At 43.2% G+C, this 18870-nt stretch overlaps 1 protein-coding gene across 5 annotated transcripts in view; it reads right to left on the bottom strand.

Moving 5' to 3' along the window:
* Positions 1-18870, bottom strand: part of ARFGEF2 (ADP ribosylation factor guanine nucleotide exchange factor 2) — an 86914-nt gene that overhangs the window by 15813 nt on the left and 52231 nt on the right. For all 5 annotated transcript variants that reach the window (XM_023550360.2, XM_003411757.4, XM_010591779.3 and 2 more), the window contains 9 exons: positions 18396-18524; positions 16997-17155; positions 14362-14509; positions 11773-11872; positions 10282-10322; positions 10013-10182; positions 7773-7924; positions 2357-2529; positions 858-1018 (listed from right to left, as the gene is read on the bottom strand). In XM_023550360.2, the coding sequence (XP_023406128.1) occupies positions 858-1018; positions 2357-2529; positions 7773-7924; positions 10013-10182; positions 10282-10322; positions 11773-11872; positions 14362-14509; positions 16997-17155; positions 18396-18524 (1233 nt within the window). The remainder of the gene's footprint in view (positions 1-857; positions 1019-2356; positions 2530-7772; positions 7925-10012; positions 10183-10281; positions 10323-11772; positions 11873-14361; positions 14510-16996; positions 17156-18395; positions 18525-18870) is intronic.

The raw sequence follows: 18870 nt of genomic DNA, 5'->3' as shown, positions 1-18870 counted from the left end.
ATATAATTATTTACCTCATTGAAAAAAAAACCAAACCTGTTGCCATCGGGTCCATTCCAACTCATGGGATAGAGTAGAACTGCCCCATATGGTTTCCAAGGAGCGCCTGGTGGATCTGAACTGCCGACCTTGTGGTTAGCAGCCGTAGTTCTTAACCACTATGCTACCAGGGTTTCTAATAGGTCTGAAAATACCTAGAATGGTGCCTGAGATATAGTACGTGTACAATCAATATTCGTTCGTTCTCATCATGTTCGTATCTTAGTCACTAGACATATCATCTTAAAGGTTTACAGTTCTCTAAAGAATGCTTACTAAGAAGTATGTAGAGGTCATCAGAGTTTAGATGTGCTGTTTCCGCCCCAATTTCAGTGCCTGGGGACACTGTCATTTAAACCAAGTAGGTCTCTTTAGAAAAGTGAAATATAACAGAAAGACTCCAAACATTTTCAGAAGAAGATGAAGGGTGATTTTTAAATGTGATTTCTTGGCCACATCACGATGGCATAATACCATTTCCTAAAAGACATTTTTTTTTTTTTCAAATAGGAAGGTCTAGCTTCTTTGGCTTTGCCAAAAAAAGCAAAAATACTATTTCTTTAAAAAAAAAAAAAAAAAAGACCTATTTACAGAAAACCATATGAAAGTTCAGTTTTTTTTAAAAAATGATTTCATACATACAAAATAACAGAAAAGTAAAAGCCCTGTGCTGGTAGCATTTTGAAAGAAACACTTTGTTTAGGGCAAACACAATTCTGAAAGAGCAGCTGGGAAGCTCTTTGTCAGTGGTGTGTTCCTGTCCCAAAAGAGCCCTTCTGCCCTCACTGTCCATGTGGACAAGGAGAAGAAAACCGTACCCGGGGCCTCTCAGAGACGTATCTCCCACAGAAACGGATGAGCCGGATGGCTTCCATGCTGGTATCAGGGAAAGCGACGTTGCACGCAAACTCTGATAAGCACTTCACCGCGTCCTGAAAGGAATCGATGGCTGCAGGGAAGTGGTGCTGGAAAATAGTAGCTGGGGAAACAAACAGCATATGTATATTTAAGGCCAGGATTTAGAAATGGACATTCATAAAACAAAACGAAAACAAAAAAATCTATAAACCAGAGACAATTACTTTCGTGAAATTCTAAGAAAAGCATGTCAGTATCTCTAGAAGACTGTTTTTCTCATTAAGTTATTTAAGAATAAATGTATTGAGCACATCTCGGGCTAAACTGGTTCCCTGAGCTCAAGCAATGATGTAAAGGTTCAAATAGTCATTCATTCTACATATATTTACTGAGTGTCAATTATGTGCAAAGCATGGATGTATGCCTGGGGGTACAGAGGTGAACAAACTGAGCTCCAAAGAACAAGATGGACAATAATCGCGTAAGTCACCATACATATAGAACAGGCTCTGGTGGAGTGAGTGCCGGGCAAGGGGACAGAGGGTAGGAGGGGTTGCTTAGGCAGTGATGAAGGAAGGACTCTCTGAAGAGGGCCTATCTAAGAAGAGACCCTAAGGAAGTGAGAGAGGGCAAGCTGTGAGAAAACTAACATTTACCAGGATACCAATGTGTCCGTTACAACTTAATTCATTTTAGGATACAGCTGACTCGAGGAACTATGTAAGATATAAAAATGGATCTGTGCATGAAGCCAACCCACAGAGGTCTATCCAAAAGAGATCAGCACCGAGCAAAGCTCTGACCCCAGTTCCATGATCCTGAACACATCCCTGCCTTCCCTGGCCATTTCCCTCCTGAGACACACCTCCTGCTACCTCCCTGGAGCCTGGTGAAGAGCAAGTGAAGAAGGCACAATGAGCTGAAAGGCAATTTAGAAATCCAAGTTCTCAAAATCCTACAAATATCACCTAAGAGAAAAATATCGGTAGCAAGAAGCTTACAAAAAATTAAGAGACCTCAAAGGTAAAAAGTAACTGGGTGCCTCACAGTTTCCCCAATGACCAAGTAAATATCTTGTTAGTGATCACAGGCAGAACCAGAGACTTCTGGTCAGTACAGGGCGGTGGAATACTGCATCAACGTTGGGGCTGGATGGCCTGGGTGTGAGTCCTGGCTCCACCACTTCCTAGTGAGGGACCTCAGACAAGTGGTCCTACTTCACTGTGTCTCAGTTTCTCTTTAGTAAAATGGGAGAAATAATGGTATTTCCTTCATAGGGTTGTTTTGAAGATTAATGGATTAATGAGTGCCAAGTGCTTTGACCTGACAACCTGGCACATGATCATATCACACAAGAGGAGAAACAAGCCCCTTTTGGAGTAAAAGAGACAGCAAATAAGTAGTCACTCTCCTAGACTTGCAGGTGGGATGCTGGTCAGGAGGGAACAGAGCCACTTACTGACAATGTGGCCTGTGGTCTGGAAGGCCAGCTCCACGATGTTTCCGTCGTGATCGGAGGCTGCCTGGTGGAACACGGTGAAGATGTTCTTCCAGCCTGAGCGAATGTTAGCTGCCTGGGAATTCACCATCTGGGCGATGCAGCGGATCACCATGTCTCGGATGGTTGGAGACCTGAGGAAAGAATGGGGCAGCCATGTCATCTCTACTTTGGAAAATGGGAAGAGCAGTGAATCTAGCACATTACTTAGAAAGAGCGCTTGAAAAAAAAAATTTTTTTTAATGTACAAGTAATCCACGTTTATTTTTAAAAATGCTGTTGTTAGGTGCCGTTGAGTTGGTTCCAACTTATAGCAACCCGACGTACAACAGAATGAAACGCTGCCCAATTCTGCACCATCCTCATAATTGTTATGCTTGAGCCCATTCTTGCAGCTACTGTCAATCCATCTCACTGAGAGTCTTCCTCTTTTTGGCTGACCCTCTACCAAGCCTGATGTCCTTCTCCACGGACTGGTCCCTCCTGATAACATGTCCAAAGTATGTGAGATGAAGTCTCACCATTCTTGCTTCTAAGGATCATTCTGGCTGTACTTCTTCCAGGATAGATTTGTTCGTTCTTCTGGTAGTCCATGGTGTATATATTCAATATTCCTCACCAACACCATAATTCAAAGGCATCAGTTCCTGGGTCTTTCTTATTCATTGTCCAGCTTTTGCATGCATATGAGGGGATTGAAGACACCATGGCTTGGGCCAGGTGCACCTTAGTTCTTAAAGTGATATCTTTGCTTTTTAATACTTTTAAAGAGGTCTTTTGCAGCAGATCTGCCCAATGCAATGTGTCATTTGATTTCTTGACTGCTGTTTCCACAGCTGTTGACTGTGGATCAAAGTAAAATGAAATTACTGACAACTTCACTCTTTTCTTCATTTATCCTGATGTTGCTTATTATTGGTCCAGTTGTGAGGATTTTTATTTTCTTTATGTTTTAAGTCCTCTTTGCTTTCAGCAAGCAAGGCTGTGTCATCTGCATATCCCAGGTTGTTAATGAGTCTTCCTTCAATCCTGATGCTGTATTCTTCTTCATATAGTCCAGTTTCTTGGATTATTTGCTCAGCGAACAGAATGAATAAGTATGGTGAAATGATACAACCCTGATGCACACCTTTCCAGACTTTAAACCATGCAGTATCCCCTTATTCTCCTCGAACAACTGCCTCTTGGTCTATGTACAGGTTCCTCATGAGCACAATTGAGTGTTCTGGAATTCCCATTCTTTGCAATGTTATCCATAAAAAAATTAGAGACAACAAAAAGAAAAAAACAAGACAGTAGCAGAAACTATTAGTTGCCTACCCAATAGCCATTCCCTCACCCCTTAACAAGAGAACTCTGATTTCATCTGGGTGGGAACAGACCCAACTACAGGGAACAAATCACAAATGGTATAAGGCAATCTGCCTTTACTGAATTTTCCAGCCTCCCTTGAAGTTAGGGGAGCTATATGAACTGTTAGATACAAGAGAAAGTCTACAGGGGTCGGGGGCTTCTGGGAAAGTTTTTACTCTTGTCTTAGAAGGAACATACATGGTTGGCTTTGCCCCTTTTCCTCTTGTTCCCATTCTGAGCACAGCATGCTGCTGGGATTAATAGCCACGATCCTGCAACCATGAAACAAGGAGTTCAAGGATAAAAAGCCAACACTGTAGATGGCAGGACAAAAGGATGGAAAAAGCCTGGGCCTTCCAAGACAATTTTGGGCTATAGAACCGAAGTTGGGATGCTTGACTCTTGTTTCTTGTTAACAATACACAGACTTGTGGTTTAAGCCATTGTTATTCGGTTTTTTTGCTCCTGGCCAAAACATTTTGACTAATACACTCATAATTTAGCTACCCAGAGATAATCATTTCTAAATTCTTAGTGCATATTCTCTTAGATTTTTGGTCAGGTATACTTATGTATGATAAACACATACCCCCGGATCACAGTATACGTATATAACTAAAGAAACAATATTTTTAATTTAATTATTTAAAAACTTAACAAAACCTGAAAACAGAAAAAATGGCCCACTTTCAGAAATGGCTCCTATGTAAAATATGGTAGCACCCTGAATACTTGTAATAGGCTAGTATACATGTCTTGAAACCTATTAAGACGTGTTCCATTATACAGTGAGCTCTATTACTGTATTTTTACACAAATAACACGCATGCTCTATGTTTGTTTTCCAACCACAACCTCCCCTGGTGAGGTATTTCTGAAAGTACACTATGATAGCTATTTTTATAATAACATGTAAAAAAAAAATACTGGTATAGCGTGCTTACAAAAATAACTCATGGGGGAAGAGTATGGTTGGCAAAAAATTGTAGAACACATGTTATTTGCATAAAAATACGGTATCCCACAAATAGCAAGAAGCAAGGGTAAGCAAACCTATCACTTCTATAGCACTTCCTTTGAAAGGCATTAGGGTAGCTTTGGAATTGCTGATTTGACTTTTGAATTTCACCTGGCTAAAAACAACATTCATGTTTGTCTGCTGGACCCATACTAATTAATAATAGGAAAGGTCATTTAGAGAAGCAAGGAGAGAAACCCTGGTGGCGTAATGGTTAAGTGCTACGGCTGCTAACCAAAGGGTCAGCAGTTTGAATCCGCCAGACGCTCCTTGGAAACTCTATGGGGCAGTCCTACGCTGTCCTATAGGGTCGCTATGAGTTGGAATCGACTTGACGGCACCGGGCTTGGTTTGGTTTTTGGTTTATTAAGCATTTCCCTGTGTCATAAATTTTGTGTATATTTTTAACAGCTGTACAACATTCCATGTTATAACCGTACCATTATTTACTTTTAGATAGCTTCCAGTTTTTATTCAAACTATTTTACATGACTCACAATGTTTTCCTGTAGTTCAAATTAACTCCTTAGGAGAGGTTTATGGCCGTGAGGCACAGAAGTACTAAGTCCCTGACGCGTATCATCAGAATGCTTTTGGAAACATTACAGCAGATCTGCAGCATCTGCTTAGGGGCAAAGGGTGTGCCCAAAGTCATCCTTGATACCTGTTCTGGACTAAAACGTGGCCTTCCCCAAAATGTGTTCGAATCCTAACCCCTATACCTGTGGCTGTGATCCCCTTTAGGAAAACGGTTTTCTCTATATTAACGAGGCCCAGTCAGTGCAGGGTGTGTCCTAAACCTGATCACCTGAGTGCTGAGCAGCAGTAGACAGAGAGACAAGCAAGCAGAAACTGGGGAACCTGGAGCACAGTGAGGGTTGCCAAGTAACAGGGGACACCAGGGCCACACGGACCTTCCCCCAGGGCTGACAGAGAAAGCCTTACCCTAGAGCCCATGTCCTGAATTTGGACTTCTAGCCTCCTAACCTATAAGAAAAATAAATGTTTTTCAAAGCCACATACTTGTGGTACTTTTGTTACAGCAGTACTAGGAGACAAAGACAACACCTTTCTCTCATGCCGCACAGCTAATTCTACCAGCCAGCGCATGCACATGGAATCCAATGCCAGCACATCTCTCCATGGCCACTGCTACCACCCTGGTCCAAGCCTGGACAACTACAGAGCCTTCCTAACTCGTGCAGCTGCTTCTCATTTTCCAGGGAGCAATGACGGGTGGTTCTTTAAAAAACACGTCAGACCACTTCTCTGCTCAAAGGCCTCCAATGGCTTCCATCTCTCACAGAGAGCAAGCTAAAGTGCTTAGAACGGCTGACCAGATTCTACATGATCTAGGCCCCGGCTACCACTGGGGTTCATCTTCTACCTCTCTGGCTTGTTTGCTCCGCTCCGGCCACACTGGCCTCCTGGCTACTCCTTCACTGTGCCAAGTGCTCCTGCTGCAGGGCTTTTGCTCCTGCTCATCCTTTTGCTTATGACACCTTTCACAAGACAGTATAGAGCCATCCCTGGCATTCCTGACTTCTTTCAGGTCTTTGTTTGAGGGCCACCTTTACAAACCCATCTTCACTGACTGCCCTATATAAAAGAGCAAAGGAATCCTGGTGGTGCAGTGGTTAAGCGCTTGGTTGCTAACCAAAAGGTTGGCAGTTCGAACTGACCAGCTGCTCCGCAGGAAAAAGATGTAGCAATCTGCAGCCTTGGAAACCCTATGGGGCAGTTCCAGTCTGTCCTATAGGGTCACTATGAGTCGGGATCAACTCGATGACAACAAGTTTGGTTTTCTGGTTTAAATAAAGGAGCAGTTCTACCCCATCCTCTTATCTTGGTTTACTTTTTTTCAGAGCACTTATCACCTACTGATTCACCAAACATTTATTTATCTACCCCACCACAATATAAACACAGACTCATTTTATCATGGAAAATTTCAAACATACCAGTATAAAAAAGTAGAGAGGACTGTAGAATGAACTCCCATATATCCATCACCCAGCTGCAGTGATTATCAATCCAGGGCTCAACCTAAACAGGGTTTTCTGAATGCTTTCTGTATTGTGTATTCTCAGCATTTCGAATAGGACCCAGCAGATGGCAGGCCTTAATAACTAGGCTTCAGGGGAACAGGTGTCCTAACCTCTTTTATCATTTCTCCGGAGCAGAAATGCTGGTCATATAATTTTTTTTTTTTTTTTAATTTTATTGTGCTTTAGGTCAAAGTTTACAGTGCAAACTAGTTTCTCATTCAAAAACTTATACACAAATTGTTTCGTGACATTGGTTGCAAAATCCCCGCCATGTGTCAGCACTCTCCCCCTTTCTCTTTCTACTCCAGGTTTCCCGTGTCCATTCGTCCAGTTTTCTTGTCCCTTCCTGCCTTCTCGTCTTTGCTTTTGGGCAGGTGTTGCCCATTTGGTCTCATACACTTGACTGAACTAAGAAGTATGTTCCTCACCCGTTACTGTTTGTTTTATAGGGCTGTCTAATACTTTGGCTGAAAGGCAGCCTTTTGGAGTGGCTTCAGTTCTGAGTTATCAGGGTGTCCAGGGGCCAGTCTCGAGGGTTCCTCTAGTCTCTGTCAGGCAAGTAAGTCTGGTCTTTTTTAGTGAACTTGAATTTTGTTCTACGTTTTTCTCCCGCTCTGTCTGGGACCCTCTATTGTGATCCCTGTCATAATGGTCAGAGGTCAAGTAATTTCTGCCCTGTCTGGGGCTGCCTCAGCAGTGACTTTCTCTTCAATCTTCCTGGCACCAGCACCAGCAAGGACGCATGACACATTTCTACTAATTGCAATGGTGTAATCGCTCCTTATGGGAAGGGTTACACACAGATCTTAGGGACAATAGATGTGAGTCACAATCTGTTCATTCTATCTGCTTCCACCAACAACAACAAAAAAAACCAACAAGGGAGGAACAAATTAACCATGTGGTTAGTGTCAGGAGGGGCAAATCTAACCAGAGTCTTCTGGAACAAAGTACATACCTGTTTTTCTTCATAATATGCTCAAAGGGTCTCAGAAAATCCTTCTGGAAACGGAAGTTGGCTAATTCTCCCTTCTCAAGAAACTTCATAGAGAGTTGCCTCAATGAGTCAACAGCAAAGATGGCCACGTCTTCATTGGGGTTACAGCCAACCTGAGCAGGAGCAGAAATGAGGTAAAAAAGGCACAGTCAAACTCCGGTGTATCTGAGGTTCTGAACGTCAAAAATGAGTAGTCGACCTTCCAAACAAATTCTCTGGGAAAATTCACCCAAAGAGAAAAGAAAGTGGTATTTCTTGGCTATGACCTGTCCAATATTTTTTAAGGACAATGACAAAAGGTCTGTATTGCACATTTAACTCAGAGTGCTCTAAAAATGTGCTATTTAATTTTATCCAAACATACATGAGGGGGGTCAAAAGACCGTATAGTCAATGTAAAGCTTTCTTATACTTGCCTATGTCTGCCACCTAAAGCAAATAAGTGTAAACAAATATCATTAGCCTCAAAAAACTTACCAGAAATATTGAGGCTTTTCAATTTCCTTGCAAACTGTACTTGTTTACGGTTTATCTAAGGAACGCTGGTGGCACAATGGTTAAGTGCCTGGCTGCTAACTGAAAGGTTAGTTGTTCAAACCCACCCAGAGGCACCATGGAAGAAAGACCTGGTGATCTGCTCCTGTAATGATTATAGCCAAGGAAATCCTATGGGGCATTTCTACTCTGTCCCATGTGGTCACTGTGAGTCAAAAATCAACTTGATGACACCCACAATATCAACATGGTTTATCTACTTTAAGGAATTGGAGTTATTGGCATATATTCGGTTGGTGCTTCTCACACTTTTCCCTCAAGAAGAACCCTTAAAAGCAGAGCAGAGGGAATGTTTCCCACCAGTACCAGCCAAGGGATCTGGGGACACCTTGCAGTGGCCTGGTCCAAGTGACAAATTTCACTGCAATGTGGTCTGACCTGAAAATGTCTTGTTTAACAAAAATAACTCAACAGTATCATTTATAATAAAGAATAATTGGGAACATCAATAGGAAAATGGCTACATAAAAATACATTCATATACATAATACTATTTGGCAGTTAAAAAGAAAGAGTAAATCTCCATAAGCCAACATGGCTAAATCTTTAAGATTCCTTGCTAAGTGCAAGAAGTACAAAACGATATGTAGAATGCTACTTATGCTTTTTTTTTGAAATGCAGAACAAATCAAGACAATAATTCCTACATTTCTGAGTACATACAAGTGCCTAGAAAAAAGTCAGGAAGATACACATCAACCTGATAAGAATAATTAGCTTTGGGAAGAGCCAGGTTGGGGTGGTCAAAGTGTTTTGGGCTCTAATTTTTTTTGTAAACAGGGAGAATGTACTCAAGTAATGTTCATCTAATTAGAGACTAATAAAAAGAATATTTCCATCCTAAAAATCCAGGTAAAACACATGCTTCGAGAATACACACCACACTTATTCTGCAGATTTGCACCCTACCTGCCCACCTCCCCTATCTGCCCTGGTTTAGAAGAGGGCTACCGACTATTAAAACGGCCCTGCTAGAATTCTGAGAGCTAAGTTACAGCTATACTCAGCCATCTACCATGTCTTCATGTGGATGCTCATGTGATCCAGTTCACAAGGATCACACAACACTTTTCCCAGGTGGTGAGAAGAATGAAGAACCCCCGAGTAAGTAAGTTGGTTTTCCAGACGTTGTGCTCAACAGCACCGAGTTGATGGAGCAAACATTTGCAATGAAGACGACCACCATGGAATGTCTAATTACTACCTGCCAGCCTACGTCCCAAGCTTGCCCGTAAGTGGCCCACAGATCAACTGAGAATTGGCATGTACAGTTCTGACACGCAGAGTCACAGGTGGGAAATGTACAAACTGATGTTCCGTCTCTGGAAAGAAGTCCCACTGAACAAGAAATCTAGACTTTAAGGGTTAAGAAAATGTTTACGAAAACACTTTTTAGATAATCATTTGTAAGAGAACAAAAGTTTCCATAGCTGTTAGCCAGAAGATCTTGTGGAATAAATGAGTAATCGCTATTCTGGTTTAGCTGTTATTTCCATTGAGCTACCCTTGACTCCACAGAGAAATGAATGATAGACAACTAAAAAACAGGTCAACTCTTTAAATGCTTATCACTTCTCTTTAAATTTAGTTGCTTGCATTTTGGGGTGGGGGTAGAGATGGCACAGTTTTTGAGTTTCAAGTGTTACCTTATTAAAGTGATTTCCAATCACATGCCATATTCGGGACCACTGCAGCCGGATCCGATTCATGTTGTAGTATGATATCTCGACAATCTTCTGCAAGCTGAACATACGAGGGTGGTGGGGGGAAGCCAGCTCGTCCATGGACACAGCACACAGCCAGTGGACAAAGTCAACTACAGGCCAGACCCAACAACACACACGAGGCCTCATTAGTCATGGTCAGTCACAGCATGAAGGCGGCTGTAGCTGCCACAGGTGAGTCAGATACATACCGATTGCATTTCCATCCAGTCTGGTAGAGCCAGTAAAAATTCTAGAAAGGCAATTTGGACATAATAAAGTAAGAGTTAGATTTGGAAGATAAAGCTTCAACCTCAAAAACTCTGCAAAGGGAGAAAGAAAACTTTTCTAAATAAAAGAAACAACAAAGCATCACAAGGATAGAACTGGTCAACGAACTGAGGTGAGGGCAGAAAATGCCTACGCTGATAAAGAAAAAAAGACATACTGAAGGGGCTAGGAGTTAAAATGTAATATCACGTGATGTCAGAGGGAATGACGGAGTAGGGACCTATAAGAACCTACTCTTACGATATGTGAATTATATTCAACAAATATATATTGAATATGTTCAATAAAAAGAAATGCAATAGCACATAAAAGGGTGCTGGGCAAGATTTCTAATGTCTGTTGTTATTGGGTGCCGTTGAGTCAATTTCAACTCATAGCAACCCCATGTGACACAGCAGAACTGCCCCATAGGGTCTTCTATGCTGTAATCTCCCCTGGAGCTACTGGGTGAGTCTGAACTACCAACCTTTCAGTTAGCAGCGGAACGCTTAACCATTGTACCACTAGGGCTCCTTTTCTAATGTCTACTACCCCGCAGAGAAACAAGAAAGAAATGTGTGGGTAATGGAGAAATAAACACCTTGTTCTGTAAGTATAAATCAAATTGGAAAAAGTGGGGAAAGTCTGTCAAAAGTAAATTACATTACAGGCAATTCTTGAAGAGAAAAAGAAGCAACAGGAGCAAGTTCTTCAAAATAAGTAGATGAAGAATTTAAAACACTAGAAGAACCGTTCTGACAGAATTATGTATGTGTTATGTTAACAATTCCGTACCGCTAACCTCCTCAGGTTGTCTGCATTTCATACGTACCTGGCGCAGGTCATGAAACATCAGAGAGTGGCTTACGTGACTGTTCAGTAAGAATTTTCAAAAATGTCTCGATTTTAAAGAAAATTCACACTTCACGCACCGGTACCTAGTGAGTACCTTCAAACAAGCATATAAGCATTTCTCCTGGGTTTTAAGGTCAAGTTCTAAGTAAACAGAACTAATAGAAACATTCTGAAGAGAAAGAAATGGAAACTGTCAACTCTGCCAACTCTCACTCATGAGCAGGTTTTAGATCCTAAACTCTGAGATTTTTTTTTTTCAAGTAATTTTTGCGAAGGAAACAAGGCAATTTAAAACATCAGCACGAGGGAAAACTCTTGTTTGTGACATTTTCTCACAATATTAAAGTTATAATCTTTTAAAAGTTCACAACACAATTCAAGGTCAAAATTCTAATGCACGTGAAGGTTATTAGTGATACATCACGAGTGCCACTTTTCATTTTTTTTAGCTTGAGTAAATCTGGAGCTGACAATACTCATAGCAGTCGAACGAATGATGTATCATTCACATCTGGTTACTACATAGGACACCAAGCCACCAGGGAGTCCAGCCTCCCTGGAAAACAAACATTCATTACCTGTCCACAGCTACGACTACGCTCTGTGAACTGGTTTCACCAACCGATTCCTGGAAGCTGGCCATCTGTCTTTTATCCACTCCACCGCTCACCAAGTTACCTGAAACACAATGCACAACACTGGTAAGTGCTTCAAACAGTCAAGTATGTAGAACGAAGTACCCTGTGGTGTCAACTATGCAGAGACAAGGGTCATACATGAGAATGGCTCCACAGGCCAAAAAAAACCAACTGATGACAATAAAATTAAACTTATGTTTTGGCATCTGACAGTTAAAATAACCATCCTTATTACAAGCTCCCTGTTCATACCAACCATTGCCCTTTCTCTACACGCACACTCCTCACTTACTGACACGGTTAGGTTCTATAAGACCCGGCTGTTACTTGAAAATTGGCGTTATGTGCAAACAGAGGATTTTTTTCTTCCTGTTTTCAGACCATCAGTTTGTCCAAGTTTGTTTATTTAGAAAATATGACCACCGAAATAATAACAGCCAAGATTAACTGATGTGCTCACCACTGTGCTAAGTCCAGTTATGGATCATTCTTCTGTGGAGGAGGAGGACTGGAGGAGACAAAGAAGGATAAAGCTGGGCTGGCGTGACTGGAGGGCCCACGGCTTAACCACTTCACCTTCTTCCACAGAGCTTCCCTCGCAGAGCCACCTCCAGTGCTCTGCTCCCACCCCTGCAAGCTCTGTGTTCACAATCCCAGAGTCTGCTTGCCCTCCTGGCCTGGTGAATCACTGAGGCTCAGGGTTTCCTGCGAGGACGCTGGGAGCCTGGCTGTGCAACTGGCCCCACCAAGGCAGAGGCTTTGGGCCCTGTTCGGCTCCCTTTGGGATGTCATTAAACTCACATGCATTTCTTCCAAACTCCCTCTCTGAGGCCTCTTTCTTTCCTCCCTTCCCGCCAGATAGCAATTTTGAGCTACAGGGCCTCAGGCTGCATAGGAGCTGGGAACCCCAAACAGGTGCCTGCTGGCCTGGTGCTGCCTGAGTGTGGGCCTGGGGGCCCTGGCCATGGAGGAAGCCAGCCCCACATGGCAGCTGGATGAGATGCCCCACAGGTAGGAGGGAGCAAAAGCTCAGGGCAGCGCGGTCCAGCTTCCTGGAGGTCACTGGGAGACCCTCCTCGAGGGAGGGGATGCTCTGCAGCCGTTGTTGCCATGCCTGCTGCCTCAATAATATGCAAGATAGTTGGACAGTAGATTTTTTTTTTTTTTACCGTTGTCGTAAACATGAAATTCAATAATCGGATAACGAGATAGTCGGTAAGTGAGGACCAGGTGCAGCCTTTTACATTTTTATAGTATTAAGTGCTGATATTAGGAAAACAAATTAGGATCAACTGATACTAATCAGAGGCCCCAGAACATGTAACGCTCATACTTGCTGAATGCTCTGGATGCTTTACAGGATTCCATTCCACTCATCTTCACAAGGACCCTATAAAGCAGGTGCTATTACAACCCCCATCTTCAGAGTCCACGCTTTTCACCACGACGCTGTACTAGTCTAACCACTGTGCATGGGGCCTGGGAGCTGACTCTGCAATCTGATGTCCTTGATTTAATTCTGCCTCGGCCTCAGACACTTCCTGGCAGTGTGACCCTGCTCAAGTCCCTTCACCCCTGTGTGCCTCAGTTTCCTCATATACAAAATGGGGATGGTAACAGTCTCTAAGGAGTTCTGGTGGTGCAGTGGCTAAGCGCTCAGCTGCTAACCTGAAAGGTTGGTGGTCTGAACTCGCAAGGAGCTCCATGGGAGAAAGACCTGGAGATCTGCTCCGTAAAGATTACAGTCTTGGAAACCCTATGGGGCAGTTCTACTCTGTCCCACAGGGCTGCTATGACTTGGAATGGACTTGATGGCACACAACAACAACAGTCTCTATCTCACTGGGGTGTTGCGAGGATTAAATGAATTAAATATATAAAGTGAGGGCTCAGAACGTGGCCTACATGTTTGTTCTTTTGACTATATTTTATTACATTGCTTTCACATCACTGACAGGAGAGTCTCTCAATCCAATTGAAAGCACAAAGTAAATCTACCTTCGCGGTAAGAATACCCTTTAATAAAAGCCCTCCAAACAAACATGGGAGAAATGATGAATCCCAGAAGGACATGTATACAGCCCTTTAATACCAGGCACTAAAGCTGTACCCTTTCTAAAGCCAAGGCCTCCCCCGCAATATAGTTATCTATATGGAAAGAAAGGAAACCCTGGTGGCGTAGTGGTTAAGTGCTACAGCTGCTAACCAAAAGGTCGGCAGTTCAAATCCACCAGGCGCTCCTTGGAAACTCAATGGGGCAGTTCTACCCTATCCTACAGGGTTGCTATAAGCTGGAATCAACTCAACGGCAACAGGTTTTTTTCGTTTTATGGAAAGAAAAGTGATACACACTGCTGATTTCTGTCAGCTAGGCATTTCACTCAATAGTTGAGCACAATTAAGAGAGTTGAAGCAGGACTTCCAGCAATAAACACAGTGTTAGCTGCACCTAAGGAAGAGACAGTTTATGTGACAGTCCTGACAAGCCAGTTGACTTGTGAATCCATGACCGCAGGGCTGGCATCTTACCGAGACCGAGGCCCATGAACTCTTCTCCCGCCAACGTGTGGCTCTTCAGACTCCCCTCTCTTTCACGCCCAGACCCAGACAGGTAGCGGGTCTTCACACCGGTTCCTATTAGCTGAGCAAGCTCCAGCTGGCTGATGCATTTCAAGATCTAATGGAACAAAGGCAAGAAGAAATGAGTTCCTGCTTCACAGCTTACAGAAGGACACTGTCATCTTATGCAACAGTCATTAAAGAGTATTTTCAAATAAGCAGTGTTTCAAGATGAAGATAAAACTGGGGGTCTTTGGATTGTTTCCCTAGAAGATAGAATGATTGGCCAAGGCATAGCAAGGGTCCTGGCTAGACAACTCTTTCAGAATGGGTCTTGAAAACAGACTGAGCAAATGAGCAAAAGAAAAGTTGGAAAAAAAGAAAAAAAGAGTTGGTACAATAGAGTTATACCCTATAGATGTTTACCAAATCTAATTAAGTTTTTTAATTAAGTGCTCAATAGAGAAGCAGTATTTAACTGGAGCTGGGATTCCACCCACCATGCTTCCATGCTCCAGAGCCAGTTTCTCTCAACTAATTAGATGGAGGGGGCAGGGGGGTTACAGGCTGAAAACAATTTTCTTTCTACATCAACACAGTCCTATCACTCTCCATGGTTTTATCTCTATTATTCCATAGTTTTCTCTCTAAATAAAAACTAAGACATATGAGGTGAAGGACCATAGACTCAGGACAGCTATGTCAAATGGTACAACATAGTTCATAAACACAAAGTTCTGCATCCTACTTGGGTGTGTAGCATCTGGGGTCTCAAAAGCTTGTGAGTGGCCATCTAAGATACTACTGGTCTCTTAGTGTTCACAGCAAAGGAGAGTAAAGAAAACCAAACACTCAAGGGAGTAATTTGTCCAAAGGACTAATGGATCACATGAACCACTGCCTATACAACCCCGAGACCAGAAGAACTAGATGGTGCCTAGCCACCGCTACCAACGACTCTGACTAGGATCACAACACAGGGTCCCAGACAGAGCAGGAGAAAATCTGTAGAACAAAAACTCAAATTCACAAAAAAGATCAGACTTGCTGGTCTGGCACAGACTGGAGGAACCCCCAAGACTACAGCCCTAAGACACCTTCTGAACTAGAACTGAAGCCATTCCTGGAGACCACCTTTCAGCTAAACGATACCTGCTGCTGTCAAGTTCATTCCAACTCACAGTGACCCTATAGGACAGGTTAGAACTGCCCCACAGGGTTTCCAAGGAGCGCCCAGTGGATTTGAACTGCCGACCTTTTGGTTAGCAGCCAAACTCTTAACCTCTACTCTTTGGGTTTCCAGCCAAACAACAGACAGTCCCCCGAAATAAACAGTAACACCCGAGAGGAACATGCTCATTAGAACAATCAATTAAATGAGATCGAAAGGGCAACAGTTGCCCAAAAACAAAGATGGGAAGGTTTAGGATGAAACAAAACAGGGAGCCTAGGATGGTAACGGGAGAGTGCTGACACACTGCGGGGAATGAAACCAATGTCACAGAACACCGTGTGTACAAACCATCGAATGGGAAACTCATTTGCTCTGTAAACTTTGACCCCCTGCATAATAAAAATTAAAAAAAAAAGTAATACATACAGAAGAAAAATTATAAAAATATGATTCAAGAAAAAGAAAATAAGAATTGTTGAAGTTTGTTACTGTCAAGTCGATTCTGACTCATGGTGACCCTATATATGCAGAGTAGAACTGCTCAACAGGGTTTTTGAAATAAAAAGTCTCCATAATTCTATCCCTAAGATACAGTGTTAACATTCTGGTTTATCCTCTCAAACTTCAAACTCTGTATTTGTCTGGCAAAAGGGACCATGCCTTACACAATGTTTTACGAAGACTTTTTAATATACCGTGATCATCTGTGGTGCGATTAATTACTTGTGTGCGTGGCCTTTCTTAGGCGTGGGCTTGCAATTCCCACCCAGGTGACTATGTAATAGATAACTGTGGCCTACCAAGGGGATCGGTCAGTTTTGCCTTAAAAGAAGGCCAATTCCAGAGCAGGGAGGAGGAGCCCACCACCACCACCACCAAGGAAGGAGAGCCCCAGCGGCCAAACCCTAGCACGGTAAGGTTCCTGGCCCATGGAGAGAAAAAGCTGAGTGCCTTTGGGCAGAGACTGAGGGCCAGGGAGAGGCGTGCCTGTGAGCATAGCTGGGGAGAGGCTATCCCAATGGAAGAACACTGCAGTCTGAGTGTTCTTGAGCCTGAATTTTAACTCTTACTTCCCTAACAAACCCCATAATTTTGAGTATGGTCTGTGAGTTCTTTGTGGCCGTTGCAATGAATTATCAAACCCAGTAGAGGGTGCTGTGGGAGGGACCGTTGGTGTCAGAATTTGTAGAGATGGCAGAGAGGAGGCGTGTGTGACTTCTACTCATAGAAATCGGCCTTGGGCTGCTGGTCTTGGTTCTCCTTCCCCTAGTGGGGTCAGAGGAGATCAGACACTTCTCCCCCACCATTCTTACATCTTCTCACAGCGTTAGACGGTTTTCCTAACACCTTTTTCTTTTTTTTAACTCTTTTAATCCATACGTTCTGCCATCTAAGAAAAGGCAATTATCGAGTTGTCAATGAGACACACACCTCGTGCCAGGAATTCCCCAGGTAGTTGCCATCGGTGTGAGCCACTGTAATAAGCGTCTTTATGGTGTCGATATTTTTCTGCTTCATTTCCGTGATGCTGGAGCTGGCAGTCAGTAGGGAGAAGCGAGCGAGCGCCTGAACATAGGCATCTCGTTCTAGCTGTAACGAAAGCCCAAGAGAGAACACTGTGATTCCACCCCTAGCGTGTCTGTCTTCGCATCTACAGGACTGGTGCACCGGACTTCCCAGACACTTCTGTATACACGTCAACAGGCTTTATGCACACTAAACCATGTCAAAACCAAATCCCTTGCTGTCGAACTGATTTTAACTCATGGTGACCCTATAGGACAGAGTAGAACTGCTCCCTAGGGTTTCCATGGCTGTAATGTTTACCAAAGCAGACTGCCACATCTCACTCCCACGTAGTGGCTGCTGGGTTTCAACTGGCGACCTTCTGATTAGCAGCCGAGTGCTTAACCACTGCACCACCAGGGCTCATAGTTATTGCAGGCTGGTCTCCTCCTGCTACTGGAACATCCCAGTGAAGCTTCCTGTGCACCACCACCTGTCTGAGAACTAACCCTCTCCTTTCTAAGAGACTGCAATCAAACTCGTCTGTCCCATGTTCCATGCCCTGGGAGGGAGCAGAGGAAGAATCTCTTGGATGCTAAGCACGTCACATAAATTTGAATATCTACAACAACCCTGCGAGGGAGGTCTGTCTTCTCAAGTCTACAAATGAGGAAATACATGGTGTCTCAGAGAGATGTTAGCTGGGCCAATGTCATGTGGTTAGGAAGGAACACAGCTGTGGTCCTGGTACAGAAGAAAAAGTCTAACTAAAAGGAATGGAAAGAGAAGACTGAGTTTTTCAAAATAAATGAGTGCAAATCCTTACTAATTTAGATAGCAAGGCATGGGATTGAAACCTCCAGATTTTATTACAGTTTGACAACTGTATTTTATTTTTTTGAAATTTTTGAGATTCAAAAGGTTTACAGATAACACTTGCATTAAATTATGTTTCCCCAGAGGAGAACTAGGAAAAAGAGAAACTATAATAAAAACTGACCCCTTAAAAAAAAAAAAACACCACTTTAAGCACCAAGGCAGGAAAGTCTGGAAGATGGGTAGGAAGACCATTTGGTCACATTCAATTTTTAATCAAGTAGTTTGGACTCTGCCTAACCTTGAAGGCTTTAATCTAAATCTCTAATCTTTCCCTCGAATGAGGCTGTGGCCAGCACAAACCTATGGGTTTCTCCTCAGTGGGTGTGAGTAAGTAGTTTGCTGAGACTTTTGGCTAGCTGGAAACTTCTGACAGTTTCTAAGTTTGGCCACATCTAAAAGAACACAGCCCGGCAGCACCTGTGGAGGCTTGTCGATGTATACCCACCTGCATTCCGAAGATGCAGGCGATTCGGATTGCACAGCGGATGCCTTCCAAACACAGGGAGGCGACTTCAGTGTCATCGCAGTTCTGCAGCCCGATGCTGTAGGCTGCCAAGAGTGGCGTCCAAACCAGCTAACAAGGAAGGTTTCAACAGCATCCAGAATTTAGCATGGGAAGGGCATTTAGAGGCCAGTTCACTGTGTTTCGATTTCGATCCATTTACCATAGAAAACAGTTCCTCCTGAATTGCGGTCATCACTATAGCTGTGTTCCTTACTAATTAGACAGCTCAAAATGAAGGATGGTAACTACATGGCTAGTGTGCTACTATTACACGGACCTGTGTTCTTGGCAGACATCACTAATCACCCACAGACCCCATTCCCTGCTGAGTCTATATGGGGCTTACGATCCTTCTTTACACAGTGCACCAGGCAGCCATGACCAGTCAGAGGTTGGCATGCAAAACAAAACCTGT

This window comes from Loxodonta africana, chromosome 24 (genome assembly GCF_030014295.1).
Source record: "Loxodonta africana isolate mLoxAfr1 chromosome 24, mLoxAfr1.hap2, whole genome shotgun sequence".
Taxonomy (NCBI): domain Eukaryota; kingdom Metazoa; phylum Chordata; class Mammalia; order Proboscidea; family Elephantidae; genus Loxodonta; species Loxodonta africana.
This window is presented reverse-complemented; position numbering and strand designations above follow the sequence as displayed.